At 38.4% G+C, this 24,401-nt stretch overlaps 1 protein-coding gene across 1 annotated transcript in view; it reads right to left on the reverse strand.

Annotated features, from left to right (window-relative positions):
• USP48 (ubiquitin specific peptidase 48) overlaps positions 1-24,401 on the reverse strand; it is an 89,389-nt gene that overhangs the window by 50,522 nt on the left and 14,466 nt on the right. The window contains exons 3-9 of the mRNA XM_012768697.3: positions 12,425-12,545; positions 10,995-11,151; positions 8,242-8,369; positions 7,799-7,923; positions 7,218-7,326; positions 4,889-5,022; positions 4,131-4,213 (exon numbers count right to left, since the gene is read on the reverse strand). Of these exons, the coding sequence (XP_012624151.2) occupies positions 4,131-4,213; positions 4,889-5,022; positions 7,218-7,326; positions 7,799-7,923; positions 8,242-8,369; positions 10,995-11,151; positions 12,425-12,545 (857 nt within the window). The remainder of the gene's footprint in view (positions 1-4,130; positions 4,214-4,888; positions 5,023-7,217; positions 7,327-7,798; positions 7,924-8,241; positions 8,370-10,994; positions 11,152-12,424; positions 12,546-24,401) is intronic.

The raw sequence follows: 24,401 nt of genomic DNA on the forward strand, positions 1-24,401 counted from the left end.
CAGACACCATGAAGAAAACTCCTTAGCCCTGAACAGATCAGTGGAAACAAAGAGAAAGGGGTAAAAAATGTCATGGCCTTAGAGTGGCCATACCAGATTCTTAGACCTGGGTAAGTAAGCCAGGGAACCTCAAGCCTTGACCTTTGTTTGAAATGGTATCTAACAGTAGGGCTACAGTTGCTTGACAAAAAATGAACCTAAAGGCTTGGTGGATGCTAAAAAAAAAAAAAAGGCTTGGTGGAGAAGGTGGCATGTGGCCCAGCTCCAGGGGAATCCCCACAAATAATTTCCATGTACAGTTATCACTGCAGCCAAAGTGAACCAGGTACAGAAGAAACAAGGCAACATGGAGAGAACTATATCAGATAACAAAAAATAAACCTGTACAATATTCCAGCACTGTCACGGATTATAAAACAACTAGGCTTTTATGTTTCAAGAAATAGGTTTAAAGAATTTTTTTTTAACATTTTGGTTACCTTTAATATATTTGTGAACAACTACTGATAACACATTTTAAATACATGAATAACTGAGAAAGGTCATATATTTATTTTTGTGGCTCTATTGACTGAACTGGTCAAAAGCACCTCATTTTGTAAGAGGTGGGTGAGGAGCAGAGGAAGAACAAACAAAGGGAGAGGGATTGAAAAGGCATCAAATCCTAGGATTCTCCAGAAGGACAGTAGCCTCCAGAGTTGTCCCAGAGGATGGGATTCTGAGGTGCATAATGTTCCAGCAACCTTGGCAGGACCTAGTTCTCAGAGACACAAGAGTGTGACCAATGGATGAACCCGTAGCTGGAGATCCAAAAGTGAGCAGTATCCAAAGACATCCCAGGGTCTGGGAGGAAGAACAGTATGGTGAGCCTGATGACAAACACAGACTCTGCAATGTTGGGGGGCAGCGCCAAAGGGACTCTTCTCCAGCTACCTTCAATGGCCCAGCTGAAGAAGCAGAGGGCCCAGAGAAAGATTTAATTACAGGCTGTTTTAGCTGGCAACAACCCAGATGGAAAAAGAGTAAACTCAATTATGATGGCTGGTGATGTGTGCTTATAAAGTAAAATGCTTTTTAAAGGGGGGGAATATTTGCTGTAAAAGTCAGACGAATGCTTTTATTTAAAGGGAGTAAGGTGGTTATAATTGTGAGGTGCACAGAAGAGGCTTTTAGGGGACCAGAAATTGATCTGAGTGGTGCTCAACAGATGTTCACTTCATGATAGTTTCCCAAGCCACACATATTTTTGTTTTGAACCCTTAGGAATATGTTATATTTCACAATTTAAAAAGGAGAAAAAATAAGATGGACTGAGATATATGAAATTTAAACTATGGAAGGACAAGGTAGGGCACGGCATTCAGTAGGGCTGAGGGAGGGAAGAAGACAAGATTGCTATGGGTCACCCCTCGTCTACTACAAGGGGTTCTTAGCAATATTCCGTAAATCATTAATGAAGACAATAAGCCACAGAAGTATTAGCAGTAACATAACTTTATTACCAATAAAGTTATTAACATAACTTTATTACCAATAAACACCACAAAATTTTCATATTACATTACTATTCTTGCAGATAACCTGAATTTATACTCATCAATTTATTATACTCATCAACTTCAGAATTACAGTAGTTTTAAAATCCCCAAGAAATATGGCAGAAGTTGAGTTAAAGAGTCGGGTGCTAATGTTGAAGGAATAAGGATCCCTTATTCTATAGATCTCTGCAGAGCTGCAGGCTCACTGTTCAAAGAAACAGGTGAATTCTCCTTTAACAATAGATCACCTTTTAGATCTATTTTCTTAGCTTTGGGTGGATATGTGTATGTAGACACACATGAATATGAGTATAGAAAAATATAAGTATTGGTTTGGTTTTCCTGGTGATAGAATTACACATATGGTTTTCATTTCTCATCTTTATGATTTCTAAATTTCCAAAATTATAACAAAAATTAATTTGTTTTTCGTCTTCTACATATATAAGGTAGCACATTTTTATAGAAAAGATTACAACAATCCACGGCCACACCACCCTGAACACACCCGATCTCGGAAGCTAAGCAGGGTCGGGCCTGGTTAGTACTTTGATGGAAGAAAACATTACAACAGCCTGTGAAAGACAAGTGTGTAACCTACAAACTACCAGATTAATTTTATCAGTCCAAAAATTCTAAAATAAGACAACAATATTTATTTCTGTATTTAAAAATTAAGGTTTTATTGTATTCAGTAAACATGCTAAAAGTAAATGTTTCTATAGATTTTTAATCTATCAAGTCTATTTGATAAATATCCTTTCTTTATAGAATAAATCCTGGACAAATACATAAAACATTTAATAACAATAATAATAACAATTCAAACTCATACAGTAGAATCAAGGAGAGTGCTAAATTTCACACCTCCTAAGCCACTAACCTATCAGACTCCCCTAATTTCAAACAATTATCTAAACAAAGGAGGCAGAAAACAAACTATTAGATAAAGTAAACTAAGTTCACTTAGCTTACAATATAAAGTGAGCTAAGTGTATTCATTCAATGAAATGTAACAATGATGAAATCTAGAAGCAAAGTTTATAGCAGTTTCCTTCTTCCATGGAGGTGCAAATTTTAAACGAAAGTGCTAATAAAACATCATACATTTGAAAGCGTAAACATTTATTTAACATGCCCCTCCCCTGACCTGCCCAATCATTTCTTTTAAAGATTTTTACAGTTTGTTTCAACTGTCGGCTGCCTCTAGAACTTTTTCTTTGGAAACAGATAGAGTTTATGAAATAATATCTATATTAAAAATTTCATGACTAATAAGATCAACCCTAAAGAGAAGTAAAACAGTCCTTCCAGTCAGGGAAAGAGAAACATAAGGGTAAGATGTTTGTTTGCTATAACAAGAATCACCCTGTTTGGTTAAATGAAGACCACTTTAAAAAAAAAAAAAAACAGTACTTATTTCTGGTTAAAACTATGATAGATATAACATCCTAAGACCATCCTAAGTGGTCACAAATACAAAGAATTACAGCATAAAATGTTGGAATTATGCCACCTATTGTTTCTGATAAAAAGTTTTTCAAAAAGTGAATGGAAGGCCAGGCATGGTGGCTCATGCCTGTAATCCTAGCACTCTGGGAGGCCAAGGCAGGAGGATCACTTGACCTCAGGAGTTTGAGACCAGCCTGAGCAAAGTGAGACCATCTCCCTGCCATACTATCTCTACAAAACATTTAAAAATCAGGCAGGCTGGCCGTGTGCGGTGGCTCACACCTGTAATCCTAGCTCTCTGGGAGGCCGAGGCGGGCGGATTGCTCGAGGTCAGGAGTTCAAAACCAGCCTGAGCAAGAGCAAGACCCGGTCTCTACTATAAATAGAAAGAAATTAATTGGCCAACTGATATATATAGAAAAAATTAGCCGGGCATGGTGGCGCATGCCTGTAGTCCCAGCTACTCGGAAGGCTGAGGCAGGAGAATCGCTTGAGCCCAGGAGTTTGAGGTTGCTGTGAGCTAGGCTGACGCCACGGCACTCACTCTAGCCTGGACAACAAAGTGAGACTCTGTCTCAAAAAAAAAAAAAAAAAAAAAAAAATCAGGCAGGCATGGTGGGCATAGTAGTGGGCACCTGTAGCCTCAGCTACTCAGGAGGCTGAGGCAGGAGGATGGCTTGAGCCCAGAAGTCTCAGCTTGCAGAGAACCATTATAATGCCATTGTGTTCTAGCCAGGGCAACATACATAGTAGGATCCTGTCTCATAAAAAAAAAATTAATTTTTAAAAAAAGGAATAGAGGCAGCTTGGAGACTCCCAGTTTTGAGGAATAACAGAAAATAGTACTGAAGCTAAGGTAACAAGTGTGGGTTCAGAAACAGTAAAATATCATTTGCATGTTTTACAAATTCTTTTTATACCCTTAATTACATAGCTATTGATTGAAGAACCAACTAATCTTTGTTCTGTCCTTACAGAAAATAAAATTAACATCTTGGCTCATCTAAAAAAGCCTTTGTTCCCAGACAGAGATTAACAAATAAAAACTAGCAGCAACTGCTATTCTATATTCATCACTAGCAGATCACAAGCTATAGTCTCTGAGCTTTATAATTTTCAATGCTCAGTAAAAAATATTACCTTTATGTTCCACATAAGGCTCCATATCCAAAATTTCTGAGAAGCCAATGTAGGTATTCAGCTTTTTCTTATGTCCAGTTTGCCTAACCAAGAGGAAAGCTGATTATATTTATATTTAAAACAATCATAAAACAATGTATAAGCCTTATCAGCTATTAAACTCAACAGTAGCTAGGTTTCATTTAGCAATCTTGCTCAAAAATGTATACAATTAGAAGTGAACATAATACTGTTTTATAATTTGGAAAATAATAATCAATAGGTTAAAAGGTTTGAATTCAAAGTGCTGATTCCAAATATATTTCTAGAAGTTTTAAATTAATCACTAAAGAAAAACAGATTCTCCTGCTTTATAGAAGAAATGCACATGTGCAAACACTGCCTTGATTTTATTATAGTTATCAAATCAAAGTTATATTCCCATGGAAGTAGAAGGGTACTGTAATGAGTAAAACATTTACTTAAAATATACAATAATAAAGAATGCTGAGGTAATTCAGTTTTTTATAGTTTTTAATAATTTCTTAGAATAAAAAAGCAAGGCTTATACCTACTTTTCTAGTTCTCAATTACACATTCCTGGCTTAAGAATTTTATGATAAAATCATGAAATACTGACACAGGCTCCATCTATAACTTTTACCCTTAAATCTAGAGTTGCAAATTATAATCATTTTATTATCTTATCTGTTTACAGTAAAATCTGTACATTATTAGCCCACAATGAACAACGCACACTACTACTTGTACACATTTACCTGTCAAAGACAAAACGCATTAGCTGTAAGTTCAGAGTGCAAGGAAGGCTAAGAAGTCGAATTTTCCTTGTTGCATTCTGTTTGCTTTGACAATTTTCACAAAAGTATCGATTATCTCCTTCTAATTTTTCTTCCTGATCAGGAATGAGACATATTAATTAAAAAAAGATGAAAAAATTTAAAACAAGTGAAAAAACCTGATAACTATAATTTCATTTTAGTTAATAGCTCCCATTCAAGCTGTTTAAAGCTACTATAAATAATGGACACATAAGATCAATAGGCACTGCTTAGCTGTTACATTATCAATTTGTGTACAATGATGCTTAAAACTGATGTGCCTATTTCCAAAATGTATGATTTTTTAAATACTCGTTTTAGTTTCCTTGTTCTGGTAATGTTATTTCTGAGAATTCTAAAGAAGTGGGTTTTAAAAAGAAATGTCATACGTACTTTGATGCAAAATTAATTTTTTAAAGGTGGGAAAAAGTGGGTAGAAACTACATATGGGCACCAGAATACAAAATCATATATGTATTTGGTTAAAATTACTGAACCATATTCATGAGACAAAGCTAAAAAGAGAAGTACAGAAAAATCAAACGTTTTAGCTGATAGTGGTTTCTTTTTAAATTTGCCTTTATAATTCTGTAACAGCTTTTTGTAATAGGTTACTGTAAGCAATACAACACTGGTACCATCATTTCTTCACTTGGCCTCCAGGATCATGCTCACCTATTTTCCTTCTAACTCACTGGCCAACCTTCCACATCATCCTTTATCTTGCAGGTCCCTTAACATCTGAATGTCCCAGGGCTCAGTACTTGTCTCTCTCCCACTCCCTCCAAGGTTTTATCCAGCTCTGACTTTTCCCTTTAAGCTATAGCTCTCAAATGTAACATGCTCAAAGCCAAGCTCCTAATTCCTCTCCCAACCCTCCTCCTTCCCCACAGTCCTCCCCATCTCAGTACTGGCAACTAACTACATCCTTCAGTTGATCAGGCCAAAAACCTTGGCTCCCTTCTTTTTCTCTATATCCAGTCTGTAAATTTTATCAGTTCTACTTTAGAAATATATCTAAAAGCCAAACACTACTATCACCGCTTTAGCTAAACTTTGGTCCAAGTCACCATGCACTCTTGTCTGCCCTCATTCAACCTTCAACCTATTTTCAAGATCCTGTTAGAACAGACTGTATCACTCCTATGGCTCACAACCCTGCTAGCATCTCAATCTCACTCACAGTAAAAGTCAAACTTCTGACAAAGGTCTACTAGGCCTAGTCCGACATGGCCCTTGGTTACATGTAGAATTTTGTCTTCTATCATTTGCCCTTTGCTTGTTCACTCCGGCCACACTGACCTCCTTACTGTTCCTCAAACCACCAGGTACATTCTCGCCTCAGCCTCTGCTATTTCATCTGCCCAGAACACTCTTCGCCCTGATTGCAACATGGCTCACTGCTTCGCCTTCAATTATTTTATTTCAAATCACAACCATCCTCACCCTCTTCCCTAGCACATTGCCCAGCTCCCCACTGCTTTACTTTTCTCCAAAGCACTTATTATGGTTGACATTATACATTTTACTTACATTTACTTCACTGTCCCTCCCTGGTACCCACGCCACTGTAAGCTCCATAAAAGCTAATTTTGTGTGCTTTGTTCTCTGCTGTTATCCCCAACAGCTGAAACACTGCCTGACACCCAGTAAGCACTCAATATTTAGCTGAATGAATTCAATAAATGACTACTTCAGCCATGCTAATGATACTGGGGGAGTAGGAAAAACACAAAAATATTTTAAGACAGGAAACTGTATAATAAGCTCATCTATTATGCTATGTATCCCGTTCAAGCTTGGTAACAAAATGTTTCCTCTTAGCAGTTTTCCACTAAGAACAAAAAGGAACCACTTCCACATCTCCACATATATCTAAATATACAGATGGTAGAAATATGGAGTGGAAGGGCTGAAGAATGACCACACTGATGCGAAAAAAATTGTATTTAACACATTCCAGTTCTCATTTTGTGAAAAGGCAAATTAATTTTATGCTAACACAGCTTAATTTCCTTCAATACGCCAATACCCACTATAAGTTTTCACACATATATAATTTGACATATATAATTTGAAATAACCAAAAATTATTTTAAGACACAGCCTGCTTCTGTATTTTTATAAAGTTTCTTCTAGATTGTTACGTAGACACTTCCTATGTAGAAAAAGCTGACACAATGGCTCTATCCATTAAATCAAAATACCACTCAGAATAGCATTTAACTTTTAATGAGCAGAAACAATAAATACACCAAAATTTGAATACCTTCAAAAATTCCGAGATACAATCTGTTAACTGTTTGTGGCCTTGGATATTTAACTCCAGTTCATAAAACTTTGATAAAAGCTTAGACTCTCTGCCACACTGATTGCAACTATAATAAAATAGAGTGATAAAATTAAGATCAGAGTGAGAAAAGCAATAAAGTGCTATCATATTACATCCTAGAAAGATGGAAAGAAGCACTTATAACCTCAATTCTCTTTCACAGAAATTATATTACATATATTAAAAATTAAATAAAAACAGGAAGTGATTGGTAGGGTCATATATTTTATAACAGGGAAATTTTTAAAGAGGTATTTTACATTTACTGTTAGCATTCTAGCCTGCTCCAATCTTATTCTTTCAGCTCAACCACACATAGTCCCTAACACCTGGATGGGTTCAACTGTAATTATCAAGTCGATTGTTTACATGTTCCCATGGAAGTGTATTACTATAAATATTTCAGGTCCCATGATAACCCACTAAAGCTGTAACCTGGAACTAAACTGAAAATTCGATAACATATGAGCAACTGTCTTAGAATAAAATATACCATGAAAAAGGTGAAATAGACTTACACAGTTACATAAGCATATTCCCCACAGAACTGCTGTTGGACAATGTTCCGCACATCTGGATTCTTTTGTTTAGATAAAGTATCCTCCAACAGAGACATAAAGAGCTTTGAAAATTCTTGAGCATCCTACAAGTTTAGATTAATAAAAAGAAAAATCATATCTTGCTTTTCAATTTTTAATACAAATAGTAATAAATTAAATATTCCAGAAGCTACCTATACACTTCCAATTTATGATTTCCAAATAAGAACTAAAGCTATGTTGAATTGGTGCCCACATATGAATTTTCAGAAATGGAATCAACTATAATGTATAACATACTCGGCAGTAAATAAAGGCTCTAATGCAAATTTTTTAAAAAGCATTCTATTCATCTCCTTTTATAAATAGTCTAAGGAATATTCGGGTACCTTTGAATATTTAACAACAAAAGAAGTTCTTACCTGCTGTTGCCCAGTGTCCAGGCCCAAAGCTTTAACAAATCCCGATGGATCAATGTATCGTCTATTACTGTTCTGCAACAAGGCAAACAAGTACTGTAGATGCTCACAAATTGTCTGAGGCTCATAGTCTATTAAAAGAAAAATATAAGTTTGCTTTTTTAAAGTTGCTACTTTTTAAAAATTGGTGGTGCTTTCTCCTCACACAAGAACATAATTATGTTCACACAAGAACATAAGTAAACATCCTTACATCCAAACTATATTGTTTTATTATCACTTTGAAACTTAAACAAAATTAGCAACCACATCTTTTGAAAGTAATGAGGCAGCCAGGGCTGTCTATATACATTCCTGGAAAGGAAGAGGCTATACACACATTACAGCAACAACGGCAATTATGACCACAGTTTCTAGTCATGAATTTAGAAGTCCAGTTAAGGTGGACTTGCCACAAACAGAACAAGTGACAGAAATCTCAAGCAATTCACACTTGAGTGAAGAATACAAAATCCTGCAATTTTAGAGTTTCAAGTTTTAACGAGTTGGAGGAGATGCAAATAGGAAGTATGGGTCTCAAGATCCCTGAAAGTCCCACGTCTTATCTTGTTACTAGTTTATTTTTGGGGGGGACAGAGTCTCACTCTGTTGCCTGGGCTAGAGTGCTGGGGTATCAGCCTAGCTCACAGCAACCTCAAACTCCTGGGCTCAAGCAATACTCCTGCCTCAGTCTCCCGAGTAGCTGGGACTTCAGGCATGTGCCAACATGACTGGCTACTTTTTAATGTATTTTTTTAGTTGGGCAATTAATTTCTTTCTATTTTTAGTAGAGATAGGGTCTTGCTCTTGCTCAGACTGGTCTTGAACGCCTAAGCTCAAACGATGCGCCCACCTCAGCCTCCCAGAGTGCTAGGATTACAGGCATGAGCCACCACGCCTGGCCCCAGTTACTAATTTATTACTTCTCAGCTCCAAGTTCAACCTTTTTTGCCTGCTCTGTGATGACAGAGAGGAACTCTGCAAATATTTCTCCTTTGCCAGTTATCAAGAGGTTAGTTCTATTGGTGGAGGGCACTGGAGGGTTAAGCTGTGCCTCTCTCACCAGCCTCCTGCGAGTCAGCTTCTTCCAGGGCTCCAGGTTCCTGCAGCTACAGTGGCCAGCAGCTTCCCCCAGCACCTCCTCTGATAGCTTCACAGCAGTGCCTCCACTGAGGCACTTCCTCTTGAAGGACCACCCTGTGAATGGCCTCCTGGACACCCTCCTGGACAGGTTCCAGCAGGGATCCCCAGTGTGGCACCTCAATACCTGTTTAGCCATCCAGTGTGTCCCAGCAGTGCTCTGTCCAAAGAGGTCTGGATCTCAGGGCTGGGACATGGGAATGGGGGACTCTTTCTGGGCATTCTCTTTTAGCTCTAGGGATAAAGGCTGCTCCCCATATCTGCTGTTCCTGTATTTTTTAAAACCCTCTTTAACTCTTGTTAACCAATTCCCCATTACTCTAATTCCCTGTTAATAATTTTCTGTATGAAACTTCTCCCTGTTCAAATTACTGTGTATTAGACTCTGAATATTTATCTTCTTACTACTAATTGTGACTTTCAGCAAGTTAATGTGTCATCTGTAAAATAAAGATAAAATCTTACTTCTTAGGGTACAAGAGCTTTGCAGGCTGTTAAAAGCTGTTCAAGTAAGATTGTGTTTACTTCAACTCTCTCATTTTACAGTTTGGAATACTCTCTAGTAAGATCTTAAATAACTTAAACCCTGCTGGTTTTCCCATCTGAAAAATATGGGAGTGGTAGAGCTATAAATACAACACAAACTCCATAATTTCTAATACAAATTCTTTCCACTACGCTACACTGTGCCTATTAAACATATTAGCATTGAAAGTGTGCACTCTTGTTGGAGAATATGATAAAAGGCTTTCATAAAATATAACAATTTATGTGTTAAAAAAATTTCTATTTGCTTGAAGATACACATTAAAGCCATAATACCCAACAAAGGCCATGGCATATCATTTTATAAAATAGAAATTTAGTATTCATTTGTTATTTTATTATATTCTTATTAATACATTTGTCAGAAAAACAATGCAAAAACTTAAAAATGAACCATTTTAAATTATCTTTTGCATATACTATTAAATACATAATATACCATTAATCTAGATTTAAATATTCAGAAATATAGAAATGAAGCTTTGGGGAAACAAATTTCTAAAGATTGTTTTAAGCACTATGTTTTAAAGCAAACAATAGTATTAACTGGGACAGAGACGCTAACTATCACCATAGCCTGGGCTCAAGCGAAAAAATTAGCCAGGCATGGTGGCACATGCCTATAGTCCCAGCTACTCAGGAGGCTGAGGCAGGAGGATCACTTGAGCCCAGGAGTTCAAGGCTGCAGTGTGCTATGATCGTGCCTGTGAATAACCAGTGCACTTATCTAGCCTGGGCAACATCAAACCCTGTTTCAAAAACTGAAAGAAAGAAAAGAAATTATAGCCATCCACTATAAGATGAAAAAGCAAATGTACCTCCTTCATTTGAATTTAACCATTTTGGTGCATAAATGATAAATATATAGGGTAAAAGGAAAACTATTATATTCTGAATCTTATGTTTATAAAAGATATAGGACCATGTCTGGCACATAATGAGCACCCGTGTTTGCCCCTTTGTGCTGGTTCAGAAGTGATCTAGCTGGAATAAACTCAGCAGTGAGCTCTTCCCCAACCATCACCACCAACCTTTCTCTTCGTGGATACCATCTCCCATCATGTAGTCACTGCAGGTACTTGGACATAAGTATAGCGCCTGCCGAAGCTCCAAGTTGAGAAACCACACTTGAAGAAAAGTGTTGACATAACAAGTAGCTCCAAGGTTAGTCAGGCCCACAAATGAGTTCTACAAAAATACAAATTTTACAATTATAAAATCATTTTTCCATTAAACAAAAAATTTGTAAGTAGCAATATTTTTAAATTTTTAGATTAAAAATTTGTCACACAGCACTCTAGGAGGCCGAGGCGGGCAGATTGCTCAAGGTCAGAAGTTCGAAACCAGCCTGAGTGAGACCCCGTCTCTACTAAAAATAGAAAGAAATTAATTGACCAACTAAAAATATATATACAAAAAATTAGCCAGGCATGGTGGTGCATGCCTGTAGTCCCAGCTACTCTGGAGGCTGAGACAGGAGGATTGCTTGAGCCCAGGAGCTGCGCTAATGCCACGGCACTCTAGCCTGGGCAACAAAGTGAGACTGTCTCAAAAAAAAAAAAAATTGTGAAACTGTCCCAACCAACATAGTATAGCTACCTTAAGTCTCCCTTGGCTGGAGGTGGGGCATAATTTTCATGAAAGCCCCATTTGGGGTTGACTACAGGAGTGGAAAAGACTTTAGACAGCATCACTGCTCATCTCTAGCATATTGTCTTCTCCAGCCACTTAAATCTAAAATTAGAACAGTGGATTCTACAAAACGTCAGTTTTGAACTCATGTATCTACGTTTTTCATTTGCTATACTCCTAAACTGCCAACATTCAATAAAATGACGAAGTAAAACTTCCAGAAAAGTTCCTTTATACCCTAGAGATTTGGAAGATTGGGGTGAGGGAAGGTAACTGGTTGCACCTTTTTCAAAAGATAAGGTTGAGAATTTTTGAATTTACAAAGAATTATTCCTTTTAATAAACATAATATCTATACAACAACATAACTGACTGCTCTGTGATTGCCAGGTTTATGGTTAGAAAACATTAATATGTATTTTCAAATAGTAAAACTATATGATATAAATATTAATCTATAAAATATAAGCTCTAGAAAGCAAGTTATATTATTATATGAGCTTGTTCTCCTGAATTATCACCTCCTATAAAGAGACTTTAAAAGAGTTCGAAATAAAATATGCAATGTTACAGCAAACACAGAATAAGCATTCAAACTAAAACTATTATTTAAAGGCTTGCTGCATTAAAGCTACCTGTTTCAAAGCATATCATTAAGAACTCCTCCAATTCAAGTGGCATAGTCTTAAATTCTACTACTTATCTTAAAGCTGAAAAAATAGGCTTATCAAAAAAATCAATAGTGGTTTCTGATCATAGGCACAAAACAAAAACAAAAACCAAAACCAAGGAATACCATACAACAATCACTTAGTAAATGATGGTTTACCTTTTTTCTCCTCTCACAGTTGGGATCATCGATGTTATGAAAACTATTTTCATCTATTTCTCCTAACCAGATATGCTCACCAATCCCAACCAAACAATTAGGATTTCCTTTGCAGTTTCGTCTATGAAAAAAAAATTATTTAATTTTAATATGTCATAGTTTCATGATAACCAAGCAAATTAAAACTATAATGAGATACCATTTCCCAACTATTTCTCATCTAAAAGATTAACAAAACAGAAAATATAACAATACATACAGTTTGTGAGGCTGTGGAGAAATTAGTATGCATATATTGCTGGTAGGAATGCAAACTGGCAGGACTTTTATGAAGGGGGATTTTGTATTATTTAACATAACTATACATAGGAGGCAAGGCACAGTGGCTCATGTCTGTAATCCTGGGAGGCCAAAGCAGGAGGATCGCTTGAGCTCAGGAGTTTTAGACCACCTGGGGCAACATAGTGAGACCCTTGTCTCTACAAAAAAAAATTTTTTTCAATTAGCCAAGTGTGGTGGCACACACCTGTAGTCCTAGCTGCTAAGGAGGCTGAGGCAAAAGGATCACTTGAGCCCAGGAGTTTGAGGCTGCAGTGAGCTATGAGCATGCCACTGCAGCACTCCAGCTGGGGATAGGCAGCAAGATCCCGGCTCAAAAAAAAAGGGAACAAAAAAAATCCAAAAACAAACAAACAAACAAAAACCCCAAAAAATCTACATCTATGGTTACATTTTGACCTAGCAATCTCAAAAGAATTTACCCTGAAGATGACACCTCTAACAATGCAAAAACACATACATTAGATTATTCACTACAGCAGTCTATAATTGCAAAATACTAGGAACAACCCCAATGCCCAGATGTAGAGGAAATGGTACACCCAAATAATGGAGTACTATGCAACTATAAAACAAAAAACATGAAGAAGATCTCTATAAACCAATGTAGAGTAATTTCCAGAATATATTAAATGAAAAGAGGAAAGCACAAGAGTATTTATGGTATTCAGTATTATATACTATTCAATATTATGTAGGAAAGCTGGGGAAATAAAATACACATGCATATGCTCATTGGAACAAAAAGGAAACACAGAAAGGATAAACCACAGACAGAATAATGAAACTGATTACCCTACAGAGCATGAGTCAGTATAGGGTTAAAAAAAAAAAAAGGAGAAAATAAATCAACAAGGATGGGAGGAATCCTAAATTCAACAAACAAAAACTAACTATATTTCAACTGAATATTATATCCACACTGAAGCAAGGTGGGAGGTGACTGGCCCAAGTAACTTGAACATAGTCATTAATTAGCAAGCTCATTTAGTAGTGTCCTCAGGCTAAAGACAAAAGAAACAATTGCCAAACTCTAATTAGTAGGCTTCTTTTTTCACAGAAACAGGGATTAATAATTCTGAAACCAAGATCTCAACTTCTAAATATTCTCCACTAAAAGAAACCAGCTCCTTGGAGAAATGTCTGGTTCCAAGGTTAGGTAGAGGAAATGACAAGGTGAACCCAGAACACCTTTCTGTAACCCCAGAAGGATGCACTCACAGAATGATGAGGATGTGTTAAAAGAGCACAGAGTCATCGAGAAGGGGAGGCCCCACTGGCCAAATCTGGCAACAGAATTTGCGCAATAAAGTAATAGGATAACTTACCAAAATAAATAACAACAGGATTCTAATCTATTGAATAAAGTAAGAATCCAAGGCTTCATGATGAGATGGATAGACAGATGAAAGAAAAATCTTTCTTTTAAAAGAAAAACAACTATTAAAGTGGAAGGAATGACAGAATTAGAAAATCCCCATTTGGCATCCATCAGATTAATAAAAGAATCGGATAAGAATTATTGACTGGATGCCAGTGCAGGCAAGTTGGAGGAGCAATAATATTTACAATGTATCAAAATATCTCAGCACCAATTTATTCTTTTCTTTGAGACAGTCTCACTCTGTTGCCCAGGCTAGAGTGCGGGGAGTCAGCCTGGCTCACAGCAACCTCAAACTCCTGGGCTCAAGCAATCCTCTTGCATCAGCCTCCCAAGCAGCTGGGATTACAGGCATGTACCACCATGCCTGGCTAATTTTTTTTCTATATATTTTTAATTGTCTAGCTAATTTCTTTCTATTTTTAGTAGAGATGGGGTCGTGCTCTTGCTCAGACTGGTCTCGAACTCCTGAGCTCAAACGATCCGCCCACCTCAGCCTCCCAGCATGCCAGGATTACAGGCGTGAGCCACTGAGCCCAGCCTCAGCACCAGTTTATTGATTACAAAGGGAAAAACAGTTACTTTTAGTGGAGAAACCTGGCAGACCACCTTAACCATATGATCAAAGTTGAGGTAGCCAGTAATAGATCTAATTGATAGCACACACCTCCTGGCATAATGCACAAAGAATATAGCACCACTTCTGTGGTGTTGTGTCCAAAAGAGAATAACCTAAATCTAATCACACTAAACCCAACTTGAGGAACTTTCTACAAATGAATTCAATGTCATGAAATATAAAGAAATAACAAAGAAATATTCAATAACCATTCCAGATGAAAGGAGACTGAGGAGGTGACAACTGAAAGCAACATCTGAACTTTGGTTTTCTTTTGCTATAAAGGACATTATTAGGATGAAAAGTTCTGCATTATTTCTGAAGGTTATCCACTAAAGTATTTGTAATAGCATAAAAAATTGGAAACTTCATCATTGCCCATAGGGAATTGATAAATTATAACTAAACAATAGAAACTACTGCAGTCAAAAAAAACAAAAAAAAAAAAAAAAAAGAAAAAAAAAAAGAAGAAAAAAAAAAAAAAGAAACTACTGCAGTCAAGAAAAACAAAGGTAGAGAAAGCTTTTTATGTTATTATATGTAACAACATTGTTAGTTGAAAAAAAGGCACAAAAATTGTGCATATCATGTTACCATTTTGTTTCCAAATGGAGATGATACAACTGTTTGTTTAGATGGAAGGATACACTATCAACTGGAAAGGACCATACCTGAGAAAGTTCTCTGTACTTACTAGCTGCAGATCACAAGTAAAAGACTTTGGCCTGGCCAGGCTCATGCTTGTAATAACAGTACTTTAGGAGGCCAAGGTGGAAGGATTGTTTGAATCTAGGAGTTCCAGATCTCTTTTCTACAAATAAAAGGAGAAGTAGAAAAACAAAAACAACTACCTAGGCATAGCAGCATGTGCCTGTAGTCCCAGCTACTCAGGAGGCTGCCACAGAGGGTCCCTTGAGCTCAGGAGTTGGAGGCTGCAGTGAGTCTTTAAAAAAAAAAAGTAGTAGTAAAAGACTTTCTGTGCTCCCTGATCACTTATTATACCTTTCAGAATCTGAAAGCTGGAATGTACTACACATTCCAAAAATAACTCAGTAATTGTTTTAACGTTCTGTATATACATAGTTTCCTGGCTTTTATAAAATAAAAATGAAGCAGGGCATGGTGACATGTGCCTGTAGTCCCAGCTACTCAGGATGCTCATACAGGAGGATCGCTTGAGCCCAGGGTGAGGCTGGAATGGGAACTGATCTTGCCTATGAATAGCCACTGCACTCCAGCCTGGGCAACACAGTGAGATCCTGTCTTTATATAAAAAAACAAAGAAAACAAAAAAATAAAAATGAAAACAAGCTTGACCAATTTAAGAGCAGTTTTGTAAGTTTTATGTCAAAGCCAGGTTGGAAAATAACTTACTCAAGAAATAAAAATAGAACTTATCCATTGTGAGGACAAAGATCTAAATGAAGTTTTGTTTTGGTGCCTACAACTCACTTCTAATGGGAAAGGACTACTACAAGGGAGTTAAAATGCTGAGATGGGGAAAAAAAAGCACTTTTACACAACTAGTAAAGGTTTCTCTTCTATCAAGAGAAGATACAAATAAAAAGAAAACCATCCAGAGACTGAGAAAAATAACCTAGAATCTTTCCTTGGAATAGTAGCAAAGATATATTAATACTAGGAAGATTGTTTAAAAAGAAAATTAAAGCTAGCAGCACTAGAATACAAGGTATTTGGGAAAGATATAGAAAAAGTATCAACAACTAGAGTGAAAATGTACAACTGAAGCAAAATAAGTTGGTAACTTTTGTCCATTCTTCCAAATCTTCTTTTCAAAGGTGTGATATCAAGTCTTATCTGTTCACTGTCTCTTTTTGAACAGGAAAGTGCTAAGAATTTTTCACATGATTTGGATGGGGAGACAGACATTCCTATAGGTCAAACACACCATTTTCTCAGAAAACAGTTCCAGCTGAACCATTGGTATTCTCATCTTTTGTTACTGACAGCAAAATAATTCAGACAATGAACAAAAAGTAGGCTCTCCATGTCCTCACCCCTAGCCCTCCCACACAAAAAAATCAGGCACATTTGACGGGTTCTAAGGCTGCCTTAAAAAGCAAACATAAATACAATATTACAATAAGACTTTCAAAAGCTAATGTGAGAAGTTGGGAGCAATTTGTATTATTAGACCACAGAACACTGGCGTTGTTCTTTTTAAATTAAATTCCTAACTTAAATGCTGGCTAGGTGTTATTGAGTAAGTCTTCAATCAGCTAGAATGCACCATCATGGTGCAAGTGAGAGGAAGCTGTGATGAAGCACCACCCCAAGCAGAACCCATGGCCTTTGGTCTCCATGGCCACACTTTGGGTGGGGACGAGAAAGCCAGTAATGGTACTCTGCATTAAAGGGGGCTTGATTAAAGTTGTCCAAATTGTCCTAAGCCTTTTGTATAATGAGCCCCATATGGTAGGGTTTTTTTGGTGTATACTATCTTGTGTGTACTTATAACTTCCAAAGTATAAAAAAATAGATGAAGGAGGCTGAATGTTCCAAGAAACATGTCTCTAGTGCTAGAGACACATATCTGCATGAAGGACATATCTGTTCAATGTGTAAATACCCTAGCCAGTTTGACTCATTTGTAATGCCTAGCTGGTCCTAGGGAGCATCTGGATTTGCTAATTCTGGCTTAGAAATCAAATACTTTTTCAAGGTCACAAGCAGCCCTGATTTAATCTATGCAGAGTGGAGCCACTCATCTTCTCTGCAAAAGTTCTTACAACCTTGTGACTGTATCCTCTAGATACTTCCCCACAAATCCTTCGTTCTGCCACAGGCAAATGGAGAGGGACAACCAAATCACAAACAAAAACAAAACATGAAGAACAGTCAGCCTGGCTCTTCCCTTGGCGCTCTCCTACTCTCAAGCACATTTACTTACACCTCAGTTGGCTTAAGAATAGGGTTGGGCCCTGTGTGGTGGATGTGTACTCCTGTGTATGCCGAGCTTCATCTTCCTCCTGCCTCTAGGCCTTCTTCTAAGAACAACAAACTGTCCCTCAAAGATGCAGCTCCAATCCATCACCTAAAACCATATAAAAACCTCACAAGTTATTTAAGATGGAACTGAGAGGGAAAAAAAGACATTTCTTTTCTTTTTAGAAACAGGGTCTCGTACTGTTGCCCATGCTGCAGTGCAGTGGTGCAACCATAGCTCACTGCAGCCTCCAACTCCTGGCCTCAATGATCCCCTGGCCTTGGCCTCTCAAAGTGCTAGGATTATAGAGTGAGCCACCACACACAGCCTGGCAGACATTTCTGAATGTTGTGAGACTCGGGAAGCTTGACTATCCCTACCACATAAAGGAAATTAACAGAAGCAGAACTGGAGAGAAGCTCATGAATTGCTCCTTAGCCCAACTATATCACTGCCAATTCTTGATTTATTTGTCCAAACTTTCCCTGGATTAATTGAATTCTTTTAAATCCTCCATAGATTCCTTAAGTGAGCCATTTCCTTTACAGTTATGCTAATTTTAAGAGTCGGCCACTTGTATCTAGCACAAACAAATATGGAGCAACAAAATAAAGCTTTCTCTATCACTAGCTTAACATTCCATAAGCAATCAATCAACCTACTGGGTCTCTGACCAACCTCATAATTCTTAAAATTGGTTTTGTCACTCTCCCTCTAAACTTTCTTACAAGACCAGTTAACAAACACAGGAGAAAACATTGAGCTGCAGAGAAATGCAAATTTAAAACAGCTATGAAGATGTTTTCATTTATCAAACCAGTGAAAACTGTCCAACATCAACACCCAGTGATGTATCTGGGTCAAGTGAGAGCTACTGTCCATCCAATGCTAATGAGAAGAACAAGTAAAACCTCAGAGAAAAACTTTCTCAACATTCTTACACACAGAACACTTCTGACACCAGAAGTTTCGGGGTTTTTTCCCCACACCACAGTCGGGTGTCCTACAATTCAATTCTGACACCATATGCCTGGAGTTAATGTCAGCTCCCCGAGTTTAAGGGCTCTAGGACTGCACCGTATAAGAATACCAAGTGGCCACAGTGGCAGGCAGGGGAGGGGTTCCACAAAGTTTGGCATGACATGTTAAGCAGACGTCTGCTGTGATTTTAGGCAGAAACACACCCTGGCAGCAGTAGAGGACAGACCAAAGCTGAACAAGGCCTGAGACATGACTAACAACTTTTCTAGTGGAAGTCAAGGCCTTAAAAAAACCAATGCAGTAGCAATGGGAATGCAGGACATTCAAGAATATCAATGAAAACAAATCAATAGAGCTTGGGGACAAATAAAACCGGGTAGACAAGAGGGAAAGAAGTCTGGAATGATGCCAAAAATTGTAAAGAAACCATTTTCTTTAAATCAAAAAAATTATCTCTGCTGGGTGCAGTGGCTCACGCCTGTAAGGCTAAGGTGGGAGGATCACTTGAGGACTGGAGTTTGAGATCAGCAAAAGGGAGACCTGGTCTCTACTAAAAATAGAAACAAAAAATTAGTCGGGCGTGGTGGCTTGTGCCTGTAGTTCCAGCTACTCAGGAGTCTGAAGCAGGAGGATCATTTGAGCCCAGGAGTTTGAGGTTGCTGTGAGCTAGGCTGACGCCACAGTAGTCACTCTAGCCCAGGCAACAAAGCAAAGACTGACTCAAAATTCTCTCTCTGGGGAGTGGAAAAAGCAGTAGGCTAGGTATCTAGAGGTGTGAATGACCAAGTTCCTTCTCTACAGACTACAGGTAGGAGGAGATGCAGTTGTAACTCTGTTTTGATAGATCTCCAAGAATCTGTCATTTAGGAGCATGCCTTACAGCACAATGGATAGAAAATTTCTAATCAGTGATTTCATAGATGCTATGTAGTTCAAAGAAGATTCATTCTTTGAATGGGAGAGGGATTCAAAGGGGCAAGCACTAATCCTAATAACTTGTAAAGATCCATCCTGTGCTCTCTCCCCCTAGCTGGCAGGCAACCTGCAGGGACTCTGTTTTCACAAACATCTAAAAAGACCCAAAAGACAGAAAGGCAATGTAAATCTTTCTCTTAACACTCACCAGCTCACAGCCTTTAGAACTGTAACCAGAGTAGTCACCCTGCTCCCATAGATATGGAAGGGTAACATTGAGAGCAGGGAATATGTAAGAGGGAATGGCCTGAAAACAATGGCAAAATTTTTCTGTCTCTTGGAAACATCTTCCATTCCTATTTGAGAACTAAAACCAGCATCCCTGCCTCAGGCCACTAGCTGGGAGGGGCAGGGTTTTGTTATTTATGCTAAACAAGACAGGGGTTCTCCGTAAAGGGAGGTCCCAGGTGGAGGTTACCGGATTGTCATCAGTGGGGATGGGATGATCACAATCATCAACTGCAGTAGAACGGTAATTGCCTGAAGCTTATTAGCTGTTTATTTCTGATAAGGACCATTGGCATTTCAGACAGGAGTCTCCATCCTCCTCCTTTGCCAGTAGGCAAAGTAATAAAACTTCTTTCCCATTCTTCTGTTGAGGCCTCAAGGACAAATGGCTGAACTTTTGGGAACAGAATCTGTTTCTATAGCCTCAAGGTGTTCCTGAGCAGCTCTGGGAGGGAGAGCAGGGGAGCAAACTCCAGGCCTCAGTTTCTGGCCCAAAACCATATCTCAGGGACAAAGGCACATCCCCTGCAATAAACCTGACTATATTTCAGAGAAGGTTATCTCTGAAAGTCTTCAGGAACAGAGAAAAGGCAAAAAAGATAGACAACCTGACCTGTCACAGCTGCTGCTTCTGTTTCAACTTACAATCATTTTTTTCTCATTCTCTTTGTCCCCATAAAATCAGCAAGCCACCTGGGTTCACTGCTGGTACCCCCTTCTCTTTCTTTGGGATGCCATGGTGGCTCCCTGCTCTCCCCTCCCCCCATCTCTTCCACTCTTTCATTCTCTCTGTCCTTCTAAAGAGTAAAATAAAATTTACTTTTATATCTTAATTTCTGCATGAGAAATCTTTCTCCACCAGTACCGTGAACACCCACTAGGGGCTTCCACCCTGCCAGCGGTAAAGGATCTCTCTGCATTGTCACTGAGAGAGGTATTGCTTTGTGCTTCCTCATCACCTCTTAATTCCCTAGCTTTTAGGACAGAGAGCCCAGGGAGAAATCAATGAAGGACGGTGTGCCAACTTGACTGCTTCCAGCAAAGATCCCTGACCACACTACTAAAGCTTTGCCTAGCGTAGCACAGACTTTCTGAAAAGCAACTTGACAGTATATACAAAGACTTGGAGTTTGTCACATCCTTTGCTCCACAACTACCATTTTAAAGAATGTACCCTAAAAGCAAACAGATGTCAACAAACGTTTGCAAAGGTAATTGTCACAACACTGTTTATAATAGAAAATTGCTAGCACAAGCTACCTGGCCAGTCATAAGGATTATGTTAAATCATGGTACAGTCATATGATGGGAGATTATGCAGCCATTAAAACTTCACAAGCAACACTTCAATGACATGTGACAATGCTCAAGACAGAATTCTGGCCAAGGAGCACATGAAAAGATGCTTAACATCACTAATCTTCAGGGAAATACTAATCCAAACCACAGGGAGGTATCACCTCACACTCACAACAAGGGCCTCCATTAGAAAACATAAAATGGGCTGGATGTGGTGGCTCACACCTGTAATCCTTTCATTTGAGGCTATAACAAGTTTAATAGGATGTGGAGAAATTGGACCCTGTTGATGAGACTGCAAAATGGCAAAGCTACTATGGAAAATAGTATGGAGGTTCCTCAAAAAATTAAAAGTAAAACTGTGATATGATCCAGCAATCCCACTTCTGGGTATATATTCAAAAGAACTGAAAACAGGATCTTGAAGAGCTATTGTACACCCGTGCTCACTGCAGCATCATTCATAATGTTACAGCAAGTGTTACAGCAGGTGGTCCTGAGGACAAACCCAGCAACACAGAGAGTCAGAGAATCAAAAGTTTTTTCTCACCAGCAGGCTCAGAGGGGCCTCGTCACCAAATTCTGAGCACTATCTACAAGATTTTTCCCACTTTATTAAGTTGGGGCGGGGTATCAGGTATAGGATAGTTGATGTGTCAGATAATAGGTTAATATTATGTTGATGCGCCAGGCAATAGATTTAGTGTTATGCTGATGCCAGGCAACAGACTAGTTGATGGGCCAGGTAACAGGTTAGTATTATGCTGATGTGGGTCTTCCAAGAGTGGCGGGAGTCTCCGGTGCCTGAGGCACCAAGTAATTGATGGGGGTTTCCCTTATCAATATAGCCAAGATGTGGAAGCAACCTAAATGTCTACCTGTAGATGCACAGATAAAGAAAATGTGGTATATACAGACAAGAGAATATTACTCAGCCTTTAAAAAGGCAATCAGGTCATATGACACTACATGGAAGAACTGTGATGAAAATATTCTAAGTGAAAAAAGCCAGTGACCAAAGTAAATACTCCCTGATTCCACTTAAATAAAGTATCTGAAGTAATAAAACTCATAGAAACAGCAGAATGAATGGTGGTTGCCCCAGGGGATAGGGGAAGAGAGAAATGGAAGATGTTCAATGGTATAGTTTTATTCATACAAGATGAAAAAGTTCTAGAGAGAAGTTGTACAATAATGTGATACAATTAACAGTAGTGTTACTGTTACAAATTGTTAAGAGGGTTAATTTATGTTTTTTTAACATTTTTTTAAAAAAAAAAATCAAGGCTAATATGAAGTCCCCCTCCCAAAATTTGTGGGATGTAGCTAAATTAGTGCTTTGAGGGAAATTTATAGCATTAGATGTTCATATAAGAAAACAGGCCTCAAACCACTTTTACCCCAGTTTTCAGAGTCATCACAAATTCCAGAAACATCAAAGCACTGAATTTCAACAGATACTTTACATTTTTATGGTAATTCATAGGCAGTAAGTACCAAACACACACACACACACACACACACACACACACACACACACACACTTTCCTCCTATAGTAACTTTTAGGTAAGATTCTGCAACTGTGAAATTCATCAGTATGATAAGGATGTTAAATTAACAATTTACTGCACAAACACCCTGTTTAAAGCTATTCCATTCAGTGGTTATTTAAAATCATTCTAAAATATGTTCCTTTAAAAAGAAAACCCTCCTCATCTATAAAATTATTTATTGCAGTATACAGTTAGTAAGGTTTCTTTTCCCTTTCTCTTCTAAGCACTTGACAGGCTTTCAGCCAACATGACCTGGTACTGCAGACTGTACCATATCCTCTGGCTCAAACTCTGGGCTCAAGCAATCCCCTTCTGCCTCAGCCTCCAGAGTGACTGGGACTATAGGCATGTGCCACCATGCTCAGCTAATTTTTTCTATATATTTTTAGTTGGCCAATTAATTTCTTTCTATTTATAGTAGAGATGGGGTCTCACTCTTGCTAAGCCTGGTTTCAAACTCCTGACCTGGAGCCATCCACCTGCCTCAGCCTCCCAGAGTGCTAGGATTACAGGCGTGGGCCACTGCGCACAGCCAGATGTTGCAGGTAATTCTTAACCAGGCTTTGAAGATCTAAAATGAGTTTTGCTCCAATGCTTAGGGTTTTGCTAAAGTGTGTATTTTGTCGGCCGAGCACAGTGGCTCACGCCTGTAATCCTAGCACTCTGGGAGGCCAAGGCAGGCAGATTGCTTGAGGTCAGGAGTTCAAAACCAGCCTGAGCAAGAGCGAGACCCCATCTCTACTATAAATAGAAAGAAATTAATTGGCCCACTAATATATATAGAAAAAATTAGCTGGCCATGGTGGCGCATGCCTGTAGTCCCAGCTACTTGGGAGGCTGAGGCAGGAGGATCGCTTGAGCCCAGGAGTTTGAGGTTGCTGTGAGCTAGGCTGACAGCATGGCACTCACTCTAGCCTGGGCAACAAAGTGAAACTGTCCCAAAAAAAAAGTGTATATTTTGTCAAAATCGATACATCTACTTTCCTTGAGAATCTCTATATTATACTTGGAGATGAACAGTCACAATTTACACTTAATTTATAAATAGTTCAACTTATTACAACAAAATCTAAGAAAACCTAACCCAAGCTGGGTGCAGTGGTACTTGCCTGTAGTCACAGCTACTTGGGATGATCACTTGAGCCCAAGAGGTCAAGGCCAGCTCGGGCAACATATAGAGATGCTATCTCTTTATACAAGTAAACAGAAAACCTAACCCAAACTTGACTGAACAAGTTAACCAAATATTATTGAAATAGTTTCAATAAACCATTTATTATCGACTTATCCTCCAAAACAGCAACTCAATCATCTCTGAAAATCCAAATGTCACCACCCTGTCAGAATGACAATTGCCCAAGCCAGGTTCATGAACTAAGTTCATGTACTCCTTTCCAAACCAGTCTCCTCCAGCTGAGAACACTCTTGTCACCGGTCTGCTTTACAGCCCCAGGCAGGCTGGCCTCTTAACAGATGGCAAGTGGTAAAGAGGAACTCAGGGCTCCCCTTCCTTTGACAGGCAAAGAAGATTGGAGTAGGGTTTATTACCTAACCTAAGTAGCAGCTTATTACCTAACATTTTTTCCCTTTCCAAAATGTTGGAGACCTAAGCCAACATTCCCAGGTTTCTCTTTGTCCTATATCCTGGATGAAA

The sequence above is a fragment of the Microcebus murinus genome, chromosome 2 (genome assembly GCF_040939455.1).
Source record: "Microcebus murinus isolate Inina chromosome 2, M.murinus_Inina_mat1.0, whole genome shotgun sequence".
Taxonomy (NCBI): Eukaryota; Metazoa; Chordata; class Mammalia; order Primates; family Cheirogaleidae; genus Microcebus; species Microcebus murinus.